The 16,698-nt window shown below is 36.2% G+C and overlaps 1 protein-coding gene across 3 annotated transcripts in view; it reads left to right on the forward strand.

The window, feature by feature from the left end:
• The window catches only part of SCYL2 (SCY1 like pseudokinase 2), a 35,087-nt gene extending 23,550 nt beyond the window's left edge, over positions 1–11,537 (forward strand). For all 3 annotated transcript variants that reach the window (XM_039703908.1, XM_039703910.1, XM_039703909.1), the window contains 7 exons: positions 194–326; positions 2,088–2,206; positions 2,821–2,921; positions 3,521–3,587; positions 3,724–3,810; positions 4,917–5,036; positions 5,621–11,537. In XM_039703908.1, the coding sequence (XP_039559842.1) occupies positions 194–326; positions 2,088–2,206; positions 2,821–2,921; positions 3,521–3,587; positions 3,724–3,810; positions 4,917–5,036; positions 5,621–6,271 (1,278 nt within the window). In that variant the 3' untranslated portion in view covers positions 6,272–11,537. The remainder of the gene's footprint in view (positions 1–193; positions 327–2,087; positions 2,207–2,820; positions 2,922–3,520; positions 3,588–3,723; positions 3,811–4,916; positions 5,037–5,620) is intronic.
• The last annotated feature ends 5,161 nt before the right edge of the window (positions 11,538–16,698 follow it).

Below are 16,698 nucleotides of genomic sequence, written 5' to 3' on the forward strand. Positions count from 1 at the left end.
CTGACAATGTTTGTCATGCAGGAAAGCTGCGTTTTTGTGAGCATAAAAACAAGCGTTTTTCTTTCATGATATAAACTTTGTAACTTGTCTTGAATTTTTCAGTGCAAAGATTTTCTTAATGAGTTTTGTAAATTTGTTTTGCTTTTTTTTTCTATAAATAAAGAGTTTGTTTAATTCTTATCATACTTCACAGGTACGGGTAAACTCACTAGTGTGTTTGGGCAAGATTTTGGAGTACTTGGATAAATGGTTTGTGCTTGATGATATTTTACCTTTTCTACAACAAATTCCATCAAAGGAACCTGCGGTGCTCATGGGAATTTTAGGTAACAAATACTTCCAACTTTCTCTTTTGTGCTTTGATATTGTAAATCCAAGGGCTTTTTGTGTTACCATTGAACATGTTTACATAGTGTATCCCTAAAATGACTATCAGAAACTTTCTGATTCTTGAATATGTCCCTGTTCTCTTACCTTATTATGACATTTGAGTACTAGTACATATATTTTCAGTCCTTAGGGCCTGGTGCAGTTCTGAGTACTCACTGTAGTTCTTGGGCTGTGACACTTACATGGACTGGGTGCTCCACAGAGTCAGAGAGGCCATTTTGTTCAGAAGAATGTATGAACTGTCATCTTTCAGATGCTGGAGCTTTGGAGATGTTATTGTTGCCTTCTTTTACTACTCTTGCATAGCAGATGCTATAAATGATGGTGTACAAATCTGCTGTTCTTCACTGCAGGTTTTGTTAGACTCATTTTTTTGGCTATTTAGGCACACAGTTATGCCTGTGGGCAGAAATGGAACGCAGTCTGGGTGAAGTCTCCCAAAATGACTACCAAAACCTAATTGCTTGGTATTTCTGGGAGGGAAGACCTCACTCCCACTTGAGCTTTCCCACTGCCACTTGGTGCTTGCCTGCTGCAGGGTGTGTGATTTTAGCAAATTGAATGGCCTTAAGGAGTCCAGATAACCAGAGCCCCTTCCAAGGAAGAGTTGTGACTCCTTGGCCAAGTCTGGAAGACAGTTGACTATTTCTCTTCCTGACATCAAAGTGTTCTAGGCCAATTGTAACAGCTGAGCTGCCCTGCCAGTAACCCTCATTAAACACTATTAATATGTGATGGCAGCATTCTTTTTATTTGCTCAAAAGCAGCAGGAAGGCATCTTGTCTGTACTGATCTAAAGCTGCCTGTTTCCCTTAACCCTTGCACCTTTGACTTTTATTTGCTATCTAAGAATAAGAGACTCTATTTTTTCCTTTAGTTGTGTTAATTCTGAATTCTACTCAGATACAGTCAGTGAATCCTAGTTTGGAAATTATAGGCTGAAGTCAGTTTTATATACTCAAGCTCTCCTTTCTTCCAGAATCATAATACCATCCTTCATCATCTTTGTCTCGGTGACTTTCTACTACCATAGAAAGTGAGGAAAGCTGCTGTGTATTTTATGCTAATATGTTCAGCGTTTGCCACCAGAACCCTGGACTATTTCGGCAGAGTTTCAGGAGAGAAACTCTACAGAACGTTTGGGCTTAACACTGGGTCTTTCATGCCTGCCAGGATTCTTTTTTCAGTGACTTTGAAACAGATAAAGATTAAGCATGAGTTCTGATACTGTGTGTAACAGTCCAAACTTTCTAGTTAACAGTTTTTGCTAAAAAAACATCGGAGAGCAGGATGATAGTTAATCCTAGCTACTTGTGGTGAGCCAGGAGAGAACACATTCTTAGTTGATGCAGCTTGATTTCTCACGTGACAGTGTGTCATTTTGTGGCAAATCACCTGCACATTCAAAGATGCATATTCTCAGATAATTGGCCAGAACAATACATACACTAATACCAGGTTTCATAGCTGCAAAGTGTGACTTTGGACATCTTGTTCTGAACTGTAGCAAAGCTTCTTGCTATTTGTCATGGATCAGTACTTAGCCTTTAATATTCTCTTGGTCATGTTTGTCCCTGCTCACACACAAGCACAGTGGTTTCTCAGATGATCAGTACATACATGAGTGTGCTACTTTGAGTTTGTTCACATTGTTTTCTAAACTTAACAATTTCACCTATTTTGATGTTCTTTGTTAGGTATTTACAAATGTACATTTACTCACAAGAAGTTGGGAATTACCAAAGAACAGCTTGCAGGAAAAGTGTTGCCCCATCTGATTCCTCTTAGTATTGAGAACAATCTTAATCTCAATCAGGTAGGAACATGACTGTTTTGCTTGCTTTTTCTTGACAATTATCAGAGAATAAATTTAAACTGTTGTCATAAAAAAATTCATACATTACTGCATGTCTGTGTCTATCATGAAAATAAGCAATAGAAAAACCCTTCCCAATTTTACTGTATTTCTGTGTTTGAAGCTTATTATTTTTTAGCGTATTTAACTGATCTGATGTAAAATTTCAAAATTATTACTGTCACCTTCCAAATACCTGCAAAAGCAGTTAGCTACTGATACAATAAGTATTAAAATAAAATGTTATGATGCTATGAAATATTGGGAAAGGGAATAATAGGTCTATTTGTTTGTTTGAAAATGAATCTGGTAATACTCGTATGTGGAGGTTTTGTCTGCATTGGCCCATTTCAGTTTTTTTTTAGTGGCCTGTGTTTTTCCCTGTTTCACTGTATGCACTCTGCTTGTAATTTGCTATCTAATGCACGAGAATGAAGGTGGAGTGTAAATTATTTAAAAGTCTACACTTCATCTTAGGTTGTGTATTGTAGGTTTATGAGGTATTACCTGCTAAGTTACACCTATCTGAATTCAATCACTGCAAAATCCAAACTTCTTATGTATTTCTTTTCCAGTTCAATTCTTTTATTTGTGTTATAAGAGATATGCTCAATAGATTGGAAGCAGAGCATAAAACAAAACTTGAACAACTTCATGTCATGCAAGAGCAACAGAAGTAAGTGTTAATGTTTGTGTTGGACAAGTAGTCATTTTTTGGCAAATGTTAGAGAACTCTAGCCATAGGAATAAAAAAAATCCGGTAATTCTAATTTCAGTAGTTGAGACTTTCAACAACAATTAAGTTGTCAAATTATTTGATATTTGACAACTCAAATAAGCACAGTTGTCAGAAGATCCATTCTATGTGCTAAACTGCTTTCCTGTTGTTGTTGAAAAATAAACTGTATTAGAGAAACATCAACATTGAAGCCTTTTAGAAGGCTGTGATATTTTGAAGTATTTGGAGCCTGATATGAAGTATTTTGTGGAGCCTGATAGGAAGTGAGATTTCTGAGACAAAATAATTTGGGGTATCTGAAGTCTGGGTCCCTCTGTTCAAAGGGAGAAATGAAGACCATGGGAAATTATTAGGAGATGTTTACTATTTTTCAAAGGAACATTTGCCAGTCTCCTGAAGGCATTATGTAGAAATGGCTGCTCTCAATGCAATTTTTTGGTGTTATTTAAATGGAAAAGAATGATCTGCATTTTTAGATTAGTGTTGTGGATGTGATTGCAAAGTTGTCTTGTTGTAATATACTCTGCACTATGTAGATCCTTGGACATAGCCAACCAAATGAGTGGGGCTGAAGATGCAAGATCTAGTGGTACAGGCAATCAGGTAAGTAGCAATATGTAACTTACACATAGAACATTGAAATTTACAGTCACTTAGTTGATATTTACATAGCCTTAAATTACAAATATTACAAAGTATTTCAAATAACAAAGGGTTTTTTTTCTTTGAACTTAAACAGATTGACAAGGTATTTAATAACGGAGCTGACCTTCTAACCAGTGGATCTGATAGTAAAGAGAATGAGATGTCATCAATACAGAGAAAGGTGTGCTTTGCTTTATTTTGTAATGCTTTTTTTTTCCTATCTGTCTAATCCAAGGCTGATAGAGTTGCAGAAAAAGAGTGTGTGTAAATGGTACCATATTTAAAGATTTAGTAGAAAAGCTAACTGCTTTATGTAGTCACATGAGAAGGTCCATGAAAAACGTTCCGATCATGTCCTTCAGTTTTGCTGTAAGCCTTTCCATGAAAATGTGTTTGTATGAAGTAGGCAGCAATTAGGGTTATAAATTTGTGGTCATTTTCTTTCTCCCTAATTATAGATTTAAATGAAACTGAAACTTCACCACTGGATATAGGTAGGAAAAGCAAAATAGGGATCCTTATGATAAAATGACAAAAAGAAATGAAGATAAAATGTAAAATTTTAGGTAGTAGTAGAGACTAACTTTTACTGTACCTTTCGAAGTTAAGTGACAACAGTCAATATGTGGTTAAATACAAGAAGTGAAGGACATAGAAGCAAAAAACAGAGCATAAAATATAAGCAGTAATACAGTAAATATAAGCTTTAAGTATTGTAAAATTCTTTTAATACTAATTATGGAAATGGTTCCCCAGAATCCATATGCTTTATCATTTCTCTTTCTAGTTATCTGAATCTTTGCATTAATTTTAGGCTAAGGGGGAATGATTTAATTATTTCATCCTTCATTATTAATAAAAGTGGAGTTTAAATCCTCAAAAGACTCTTGAGCAATTTTAAAATGAAATTCCTTTTTCAACTCCATGGTCAGTTGCATTTCTAGATCAAGTTAGTAACTATATAAAAACAAAAACTATGAAGAACACTTTTTCTTATGCCCAATATTAAGGAAACAAAGCTATAGTGGTTTTGCTGATAGATGTCTTTTATTTGAGATCTGCTCAAATTTCTTATGCTGCTCTTAATATTACATTTATTTGCTTTAAGTACTTTCTAGCAATATGGTAAATATTATAATAGATTTCACTTATTGCCTTTCTCTTCTGTATAAATAATTGTATTGTTTGCCACATATTATTGAAACGACAGTGCTAGTATGAAATAAAAATGTGAATGTCGGAATAACTATTTTGTGCAACTTACTACCAGTACTTTCCCTTTTAAAGGCCTCACTTACACTGGAAGAGAAGCAAAAGCTAGCTAAAGAACAAGAACAGGCGCAGAAACTGAAAAGCCAGCAACCTCTTAAGCCCCAAACAACTACAGTAACACCTCCAGTGAAGCAGGTGAGAGAGAACAAACAACTGCACTGTTTCCATTGGAACTCTGATGCTTTCTCAAGGGCTGTATGCATTTAACATTTTTTCCTCCTGTGAGTCACTTTTGTTTTCTCTGGTGGTACAACGGCACAGCTGAGAAAAACTAAATTAAATTTTCATGTGCCTTCCATTTGCATCAGTATCAATATTCCAAGTTTTTAAATTGCTAGAGTTTCCAAGGGTATCATTATCAGAAGGTCGTGGTACTAGATAAGGTAAAAGGACATACTAATAAATATTTCCTTAATAAACTCTTCAGAGAAAAACCTATATAGGATTTGGGGATAGGAGTGGGGCATTTAAGCAAACAGTCAGAGTAGTACTTTGTGTGTAGTCTGAGATGTCAAATTAAAGCTGCATAACAATTAGTTCAAAGTAGCAAAGAACACAAATAATTTCTCTTGTGTATTAATACATTTCATGCCCAATTCCTTGCAGTGAATTCTAATTTCTGAAAAATTAATACCAGGTCTGCAGGGGTGATGATAAAATACTGTTGCCAGAGTGTCTGTACAGGAAAAACATTTAACTGCATTTTATGTGTTCTGCAGACAAAAGACTTGACAGATACTTTGATAGATAATATGTCATCTTTGACCAGCCGTCCTATCAACCAAGCTCAAGTTGCATCTTCAAACACCTTCTCTTCCGTTCCTTCTATGGGTGTTGGAATGGGATTTTCATCGCCCATTGACAACACAAAGAGAAATATGACAAATGGACTCAACACAAATATGGGGTTTCAGACTGCTGGATTCACCATGGGAGCAGGTCTTGCTACTCAGAATTTCTTCAGTGGTCCAAGTGCAACAGGAGCAACCAAGATGAACATGATACCACCTGCCAACATGCCAAATTACAGTCCTATGAATGCTGCATCTGCAATCTCTCCACTGACACAACAAAACAGACCCCCAGATATGTCTGCTTTAGATAATCTTTTTGGTCCTCAAAAACCCAAAGTTAGCATGAAGCAGTTGGCTCAACAGAAATCAAGCCAGTGGGTTAATCAGTTTGTGCCACCGCCAGGGTCCCCGAATGCAAGCAATACAGCCGTGGCACCTCAGATGAACATGCTAGCACAGCCAGGCTTTGGGATACAGGGTAATCCTTTCTTTTCTCCTCAGAACTTCGCACAACCAGCAAACACAATGACAAACAGCAGCTCAGCTAGCAATGACTTAAAAGATCTTTTTGGGTAAAATGTTTTGTTTTCTTCCTTCAAAGATGGGTGAAATTTGGATCATGGGTAAGCTGATTAACATCTTGTTTTTATTAATAAAAGCATGACTTGGGGAAACTTTCAACCCAGCAAAGACTTCTGGGCAGGAAAAAAGGCTGATGTTTCATTCACCTGGTACTGCAGTGGAATTGTATAAGTCCTAAGTCATATTACATGCTTAAGATTTCCTGACTCTTTACCAACGTCAGAGTGCTAAAAGTAGGATGCATATATTCATCTGAAAAAGAAGTATATTGAAAATATCCAGAGCTGAACAATTCAAGTCCACTGGAATTTCCTATACAATTTTGTTAAAGTTCAGCAAAAATGCTTAGGGGATAATGCTGCTATTGGATGCAAACCTGGAGAATTACTCATGTTGCCTGAATTTGTCACAAGCTGTCATTTTGTCCTATGACAGTTTGCAAAAAGAAAATTCTTATGCTGGCCTAAAAATTTTGATAGCCAAATAATACAGAGAGCACTCTAACACATAACTGTGGGTGAGACTAAGAAGGTAGCATATTTTGACTTTCTTCTCTCATATAAGCTAATGTAATGAATGTGGTAGTAGACTGCAACAAGATTCATCAGGCATTTGTTCTAAACTTTGGTTCAATTTTGGGACAGGGTAAGAACACTGCTTCAAAGGTTGGTCATGCTGGTTTACAATCTCTTTTATAGTGCTAGATCCTTCTTACAAGCCCCATAGCAAAAGCAACATACCACTTAAGCAGGATTTTAAAATACATGTGGTGATTTCATCACATTTACTGTATATTCCATTTTTTTGGCTAATATGATACTGCTTCTAACTGATGTGAAAAATCCTGTAGTTATGAAACCTCAAAAATGAATGTAAATGTAAAATTCACATATTAACTGCCCCAGCTGTGTAACTAAACACACATTACATAGTTACACAGAAAGATCTTGAATTAATTAATATTTTTAGCTCAATTGAGATGATGAAAAAGGATCACCTTATACAATTTGCACAGGATTTTGTGAAAAAGCAGACTGCCATAAATTGCCTTTACGAGAGTGAACTATTTCATTTTACTTTTGGTTTAAATCAAGTCCTTATGAAGGATACATTGACATGAAGTGATTTTTCAAATACAGATTTGTAAGCTCTAGTGTGTATGATAAATACACAGGTATTTCAGATCCTTTTTATTGTATTACTCTAAATTCAATAAAGGTTTCCAGAAATCCAAATAGTAGTTTCTTCTGCTTCCAGAACGTGTATATTCAGCTTGCCCATGGTGGAATCTCTGCTCTCTCAGATACTACTGTTGAGTTTTAACTTTTTTTTCCCCTAAGAATTTCAAGAGCTTTCTTACCTAGTATTTTGAAGACTATAAGTGGTTATTTTGAGAAGGAAAGAACTAGTTACCTTTTTTATGGAAAGCCTACTTGCTTTATTTTTTAAAGCCTTTCACTGAAGAAACTCTTCTTTCATTTGCTGCTTAAGAAACCAAAGGGCCTTATGCTGTAAATATGACTTGTATTTTGTTATACTTCCACAGTTCTAAGCTGTTACAGCATTGAGCATATTTCTTAAATAATTCTTTATGTATTATAGCTGCTGCATTAGTCCTATTATTTTAAAATACCTGGGACCAATAAATTCGTGGTCTGGAAAACAATACCTAATACATTGTGATGCTTATGTGCTGTTAATATTCATGGTAAGCATTGTAGGTTGTGTTAAAATATCCATGTGAATCTAAATACAATACTAGAACTGTTGAACTATTTAAGTTCATTTACAGTTGCTGGCACTCTATACTCAGTCACACTCGTGTCTTCTTTTATGTCAACTCTTCGAAGCTGTGTTTTGTTAGGGTAACCTAAGGCAAGCCTTTGAAGAATTACTTGAATCTGTATTCCTCTAAATTATTTGGAAAATAAGTTTATATTAAAAACAACATCTCATAGGACTCTACAATGTATCAAATTAATTTATCTATGGCAAAGGCAGTCTTAAAAGTCAGTGTCCTGATCTGGGGTTTCAGTCATTGATGTCTCTGGACTGGGAGCTTTTAAGAACTGGATTTAGTTTAACCTATTGCAGGAAAAGTGGAAAAAAAGGATCTGATTTCATTCACTAGACCTCCTAAACTGTGTAGTTTGGGGTATGTGCTTTTGGCATGGGCTATACCAGAACATAATCTATTTTGTAAGAACAAAGTAAAAATAAATCCTACAGGTTCAAATTAAAGTAAGCTCTTTTTTGAAGTCGTAATGCTATGGAATAAGGTCTTTATCTGACTCAAGCAATAGGACTTTTTTCCATTTATATTTGAGAGCATAACTTTGATTTCTCTTGTTTGCTGCAATTTTCGGAATGCCCAGAGTAGAAGAACAAGAAAGAAAACTGGAAAGGGTGCTTACAAAAGCTCTAACAAAATCTTCCAGTTATTTAAAATTCTTTTTAAAAAACCCAATAAAACAAAAGCAGTGAGTCCAGTCCCTTTTCCACATAGATGCTTCTTGCTTAGTGTGTCAGGAAACTCAGCGTGTTTGAAGTTCTCAAATTATTTCTTCTTAACTTAAAGGAAAGAGGACTTGCAAGAGGTAAGTCACCATGGCCATCTGCCACCTGGCTCCTGCTACAATAGTTTTTCTTTAGGAATCCTTGGCCAACTGATCTCTGCACTTACAAGTCATGTTCCTGAGGCCCTGCAAGAGGCTGGAAGACTTGTTTTGTGGCCAGAGTGAATTGTTTGAGAGCAGCAGTTGTGCTTCACATCCAAGTTGGTTTTTGGGAAAGAGAGAGGGGAAGGGACAGTGTTACAAAATGTGGGTATTCCAGGAGCCTCCTGTGGCTGAACTTGGATAGAAAGCAGTGCTACAACTAGCTTGGCCTGAAGCAGAGGGTCTGCCTAGTCCTCATGTAAAGTAAAGCAGAAAACACAGGTTTGAAATTGGTACCTGGTAAAGAAACTACAAATGCTGTAATGCTGTTAATGGAATAGTAACCTGGTAATAAGTTATTCTTTACAATGCCTTGAGGAAGACAGTAAATTACACTAAATTTCTGCCCTTCATATTCAACCTAATTTAAAGGAAAAATGTGAAAGCCTGTCAGGTTGTATCATCACAGCAGCCACTGTGCACCACTTAGCTCACGCACTGTCAGCATGTCTTCATTCTACTGTGGAAATGAGGACAGGATCTGAGCTGAAATGCCCAGCCCATCTAGTTTACATTCATTTGTAAAGGGGAGGTAAAGGGAAGGGCATAAGTTTCTATTCTTTAAGTGATTCATCTATATTTTGTTTTCTACAAAAGGAGAAGCTAAATGAAAATAGCTGCACAGTTTACATCAGTTGTGCTTTGGCTGCTCTGGTGTATGCTAAATGAACATGACTGCACCAGGACAGGAGTGTTTTCCATAGTAGAGCACTTGGTTCCATTTGGGTTTAAGTCTGAATGTGTCTGAAGCATCCTCTCAAAACTCAATCACATAAAAACTAATCCTGCTAGAGGGAAGGATTGTATTAAAGAGGCTTGAAAAACCTTTTCTACTTGGGTTGATGGAGAACCTTAAAACTACTGAGTTTCAGATTATTTTAGAAGCCCCTAGTTCTGACTCTTAAGAGAAACCAGGAATGAAATGGCAAGGGTGTCACTGGAGGAGGGAACCGATCTTCTGTTCCTGTTCATCACATAAGTGGTGTGAATAAGGCACAGAAGAGCCCTTGCTGTTCTGCTTATGCAGGGGGGCAGCAGTACCAGTGGAGTCTTTTGAAAGGTAAAAGAGTTACCAGTTATTTGGGAGATGGGGAGAAATTTTACTGGGAGCATAGGTAGATGCTAGGTTTTTTTAAATGAAGATGCTATGTTCTCCTCACTGTGAATAAGAAATGTTGTGGGGAAGTTGTGGCCTTACAAAGGTATTGAGTACCCCAAGTAAAAGGCTGAATTTTTGGATGTGTAGGTGCACAACATTTCAAGCCTTATTCTTTAAAGCTTTCCTTTTCTGTTTTGTCTTTTTAGCAACAAGTGGTTCACATTTTTGTGGAACCTTAACAAATGCCCTGATTGCCTTTTAAAGTAAGAAAAATGTATGTTGACTTTTGTATTATAAGCTCTGTTGTAATGTTATCTATGTCTGTATATAGGTAAGTGTGATTATATTCTAGATTATAGGATTTCTTGATTTTTCAGTTCAACTGCACCAAAAACACAGAGACTAAATGAGAGGTTAGATTTGAATCAAATTCCATAAAGCTTCCATACAGGCTAAGAATTATATGATACTTGTGTTATCTATTATAAATAATACATGCTTAGTCTGCCTACATCTGTGTGATTTGAGCAGAAAAGGAAAGTTTTTAAAACCTAAGTTTATGAACACTGGATCTTGCATTACTGGATCTTGCATTACAATGAAGTTTTTGGACTTTGGAGTGACCTTTGCGTATTGATTAGGGTTTTTTATTGGGGTTGGGTGGGATTTTGGTCATTTGTGCCATTTCCAATGAAAGAAGGGAGGGGGAATACAGAAATAAATACCTTGTTGTATATGTAATCCTTTTTCTTTGTTAAGAGATATGCTGCATTTTATATATTCATTGTGAACTTTTGCTTTGGAAAGCTGTGAGGAAACCTATCTGGAGAATTTTAGATGAGTTAGCTGATTTTCAAGTGAGGTTCTGCCTTGTACATTACCTTCCATTAGGTTTTGACTGCTTTGAAAGAAAACTACAGAAGGCAGTAAAACCTTGGATTCACATACCAAATCCTCTTGCCTTTCAGGCCTCACCCTTGTATCAACATAACAAATAAGCCCTGAAGTTGTATTGTCTTTAAATTCTCTGGAACAGGTCTAACTGCTGTACAGATTTCTGAGATGAAGCTGTAAATCAAAATGTGTTATAGTGAACTCAGGCCTTGTGCAAAATATTTAATACTTGTTTATTTGTGTAATTGTACAGTCTCTGTTCTAGTGGCAGTTTTATGTTCTGATTGTAAAACATTAAAATTCTCATGAGATTTATAGTGATACTGTTGTTGTGTCAGCCGTGATTCATAAATAGAACTGTCATAGCATGGCATTAGTGTATATCTGGTTTATTGGACAGCTCTTCAAAACCAAAATTATTCTTGTATCAACTTTTAGATCAGTTACTTTAAAGCTATGTAAAAGGTACAGTGACAGTTTTGAGAAATACACATCACTTTGTACTCTGAATTAGGTTGCCTATGGAAATAAATGAATTTTCATATTTTCACGTTGGAAGATATTTTTATTGATAATTTTCATTAAATTAACTAACAGTGACTTCTGCAGAAGACTTTTCCCCTGTACATTTTGTTTGAAATACATTATAGCCCATGTCCTTCTGAGTTCATTTCCTAGAGATTGCTGTCCAGACATTTGTAAAATGTCATCACATATGGCCTTCATGCAGTGGATTAAAGTTCTGGGGGGAAATTGCCACACTAGATGCCTCTAAAATTAGCATTTGCTTTTTCTGATGACACATAGTGATCTCAATTTGCATTTCACAGCTCATTGACCCAGAAACCAGCCCTTTCTCTAAACCTGAGTTTCAAGATACACTGCTTTGGCAGGTTAGAGTTTGCCAGCACTCTGAAGAAATGTAGTTCTCAGCCTTTTGTATGGTATAAATTATTCAGGTACAAGACATCTGATGTCTGATCTGATTAGAAGCATCATTGTTGGCCAGAGATGGTGTAGGAGAAGAGAGTAAAAGAACAAAAAGATAGATGAGGTGAAAATGGAAAGGTAGCATCAGCTGGCTTCAGTTCTCTCTTTGTTTTCACTTGCTGAGGATGACAGCAGCCCCTTTCCTTCCAAGGCTGTATCCATCAAGTGAGCACAGTCCTGTCATCTGTCAGCCCCCTGCTGAGGAAATGCCTGCCTTAATTTGCTCAGCTAATTACAGTCCTCATCTGACTGGTATGTCCTTCACCCTGGTAATGTTCTCTTTGTCTCTCCATTTCTGGATATTGGTAGGATCCGTAACTCCTACCTGTTTCTTCAGCTAGAAGGTTTCAAGTGCTGAAATCCAGATGTTCTGGGTTGGTTTGTTGTGGAGTAAAGTTGACATTTTTATAAACTCTTTCATTAATCCAGATAGCCTAAATCTTCAAACAGGGAAGCTGGTTGGTTTTTCTTTGCCTAGAATCCTTTGATATTGGCAGCTAATTGTCTGTATTTAATCACTTAAATATCTCTAGTCCAACCTTTGGATTTGTCACACACCAGAACTTTAGGTTAATCTTTTTTATGCCAGCATTTGTAGAGCTGTGTTACCAGCTGGAGACCACTGAAGTTGCTCAGAGGATTGGAGAATGGTTCATAAGGTAGCAGGGTGGAGTCTGATTTCCTGTGCCAAACTGACAAAGCAGGAATTCAGTTTATACTCCTACCCATGCACAACCAAGAGCAGCTCAATAAATACTAGTTATTCAAACTCTGAAATAATTTACTACGTATTCTAGACATAAAATTTAAACTCTAGACTTTTAAACTTTTTTTTTAAAGCTTCTTTTTTTTCTTTTCTCCTCTGTAGGACACCTGCCTATGAATTGTACTGTTATGGATCTATTACATTTTCTTCCCTCAAATTAAGGCTGTTGTGGGTGTGGAATGATTGGAAACTCAGAAATGGTAGAAGTTTAATGACCTACCTATATATACATACCAATTTTTAATAAAGTGTTTTTTTCTTCATTATTTTGCTTGTGCCTTTATTATTTGGCCTTTTATGATGGAATTTCTTATAATGCTTCACCTTTTGCACAACATCAAAAGACTAGGTTTTACACTCTCCTGTATTAATTAGCCAAATAATCAAAGAAGAACCTCTATTTGTAACTACATCAATGAAAACATTGTTAAAACCCCTGAGAAGCAAGGAATTTGGGAGCTGAAGTTATGACACAGGCAGCCTTTGTTCATGTCGCTCTCTGTGTCTCCTTGATGCAACCTAGTACTTGTACGAGTAAACAAAATGAAAACCTTGAAGAGCTTGCTTTCCAGCAGATGACTGAAGAATAACTGCTTATCATCTGAACAGAAATATCAAATCTTAGAGCAGAGAACTAAAAAAACTAGAATTGCAATTCCTGCTGTTGCCATTCAGATGAAATAAACATTTACCTGTGGCACCAAAGCTGTGAATAAACACTTTAGCCAATGTCACAGCAGTGGCTTCAAGTATTGCAAATAAGAAAATGCTAATGAAGCAATCAGATGCCTCTGCAATTACTGTAAATTTCATTTGAAGAATCTATCCTAACTTGGCACCAGATAAATATTTTTATTATTTTATTTTCTAAGAATTTCTACAAATAATTGTGTCTTGCAATGAAAATCTCAGAAAATCAAAGCAGGAGAATCAGGAAAAAATAAAATTAGACTCGAATATAATTTTTATACTTTTGTCATTGAATGGGAACTTCAATTGTAGACCTTCCTCAAATAGCCTTATGCTACAAACCCTGGCTTTACTTGGCTACAAAATAGGGGAAAAAAGTAAAGTATTTGTAGAACCATACACAATTTTGGTGCAAGCCATGCTTAAATTCTTGATCAGTTCAATAAAACTATCAACTTAAGCATTTTATGTGTAATTTTTTTATTTGATGGATACTAAATGTCATTTCTGCAATTGGGGTGACTTCAGTATAAAGTACTAACATATTAATCATTATTCTGTACAAGATTAAATTATTCATTATCCTTTTTATTATCTGGCAAGCAGGAAACAGTTAAATTAGCTTGCTTTTTTTTTAACTTTGATTGTCCTTACTGGTTTTTTTGTTTCCTAAAGAATTCATTGCTTGAGTCTTACTGATTTACTGCCATTACAAATAAAAGATTTGCAGCGAAATAGCAAATACCTCTTGCAATATCTTCATTGCCACACTTTGCAAACCAGAGCTATACAGCTGAAATTCTTTGATTTAGCAAATATTTAGTAAATATTTCTTAAGCTAACCAGATCATTAACTGGCTGCTGGGTAGGAAGTGTTACCTTATTCTATGATGTAGATAGGACAAAGCTGTGATTTCCTGCACATTGCAGAGATTAAATAAGTGTGTCTTAAATTATGTGTGTGTTTTCACACATAATTTCCAATTTAACTGAGCTCAATCCCACATTAGCACTTCCTTTGTCAGAATTTTTCTTTGGACCATGTACCTGCTACTTTTCCAGGTCCTTTCTGGTGAAGGCATTTCTTGCATCTACTTCCTTTGGTTTTTTCCTCCATCAGTGCTCCCTAGCAGTGCATGGCTTAAGAAGTAGAAGTGCAACACAAAACTCAAGGGCTTCTGACAATTTCTTTTTTCTGGTGATGCTTGGTAAGGGAATGCTGAGCTTATGATAGTGACAGCCTGAATTTTATGCTTGTTGCTTTTCAGCTGGAGATTGTTGCTTTGGCATGAGGGGCTGCAGAAGGGAACCTGAAGCTCTGCATCTCAGCTTGATGGTCCAGCTCTGGCAAGCCAGTGGAGTGGGCTGATGAGTAGGCATCTGTTTGCCTTGTCTTCTATTCTACAGGCAGTGTGAGCCTGAAGTAGAAATGTTAAAAGCAGCTGCAGGTGAGTGACCTGAAGGATTACTGAATCCAGGTGCCACAGTGATACAGCAACCCTTCAGTCAGAGAGCCAGAGTTCAGGGAATTGCTGAGGAAACTGTCCTCTGCAAAATGCAGAGTATCTAGTGCCTGCCCTGCAGGATTGGACCTATATTCTTTGAAATTTTATCTCCTGCCCACCTGCTCTCTTCACCTTCCTGGGCCCTGTGCAGGGAGTGCTGCTGGATGCCGTTTTATGGAAGAGCCTGACTGGTCCTGACAGCTATTGCTTCTGCTGGTGGGCAGCTGCTTGAGCTCTGATTTAATCTAGTCTTAACACTCTTATTGGAATGTTTCATTTCTCTATGTTTGTTTTTTGTTGGAAATGACTACTTTGTAAAATTGAATGACTGTGATTGGTAAGTTGAATCATTCACTTTTTTTCCCAGTCCCTGTTTTACTGTAGCAGACGTTTGCCGGTGAAAGGTAGGTCAAATATTCAGCATGTAAGTATACATAAAGATTAGACACATTAGAAAGGAACTCTATTAAATCAGTTTTAAAACAAAATTTATTTGAACAAAAGTAATAATAATTAAAAGTACTGAATAGTGAGTTACTGGTCACCGTGTGTTTCAAGAAGCTACATTTGTTTAATTTCATTTTTCTTCAGTACATTTTAATGCAGGCATTGTGGGGGAAGAAGTTTTGCTTTCTGTGTTGCTCAGTTTCTTAGTTTTGCAACACTAATGATTTTAAATTGAAATAGAGCTGGTTTCCTTTCCATTCTTTTAAAAGAACTGCAGGAGATGCTAGGTGTTTAGTCAGTGATTTCAGCTAGCTTGGCAATGGAAATACATTTAAAATTATGGCAAAAGCATGTGGGTTTTAATTTTTTAATTTATAGATTGTAAGAGATTTGACATATTTAGTCATTGACATCTGTTAATACACTTAACAATGTATTAACTGACATCTGTTGGCACTTAAGATATTGATTTAAAGCAAATATCTTGCTCAATAAAAAAAGATCTTTATCATTTTAAGCTGTCTCTATGTCAATTTTAAAACAAGAAAAGGTTACCTGAAAGGTATTCTGGAGTTTATTTTATTCTGAGATAACTAAGCCCTAACTGCAGTTCAGCATAAACACAACTCCTCCTTCAAGTCAGCTTGAGCATTTGTAGATTTTCGTTTCTGTTTTTAAGATTAATGTGACTGCTCAGTCATCCTTCTCCCTCATTCCTTCTCAGCCCCTTGCAACTTCAAACCTGTTGCCCGGTTTCCACCCTTGTTTGATGAAAGTGTTGTTAAAATACCATAGATAAAGAATTAATGTAAGTTTTATGGTAACTGTTGCCTCATTAGAGGAACCAATTTTGCACCTCAGGTGAGGGAAGAGCTGTAGGTAGAGATAGGTCTGGTTAGACATTGGAAAATTCATGAAAGGAAGAGGCCTAGGAAGGCAGGTTTTATAAATTCTGATCTTCATGTAGTAGTGATTTTTATTTTCATGTCCTACCATTTTGGTTTCCAACAGTATTTAAAAGGAAAAATATTATTCGTTAACTTCTATCGTGATGTTTTCTTTTAAAGAGTTCAGATCTAGGATTAGAGAAACACAATGAGCTACATTCTATAATTTAGTGAATCAATCAAGTAAGAGACTATTCACAAATTGGATATCACCATAGGTAGTTATGAACAGTATGTTATAACTGTACTGCCTGGCATAGATTATCTGTTAAATATGGAGAGAAGATAATACCAAAGACTGTAAAATGTATTTTTTAGTAAGAGGAAAAGGGAAAACATAAATTTGAAAAGGTGGAATGATCTTTT

Source organism: Passer montanus, unplaced genomic scaffold (genome assembly GCF_014805655.1).
Source record: "Passer montanus isolate IOZ18808 unplaced genomic scaffold, ASM1480565v1 scaffold17, whole genome shotgun sequence".
Taxonomy (NCBI): domain Eukaryota; kingdom Metazoa; phylum Chordata; class Aves; order Passeriformes; family Passeridae; genus Passer; species Passer montanus.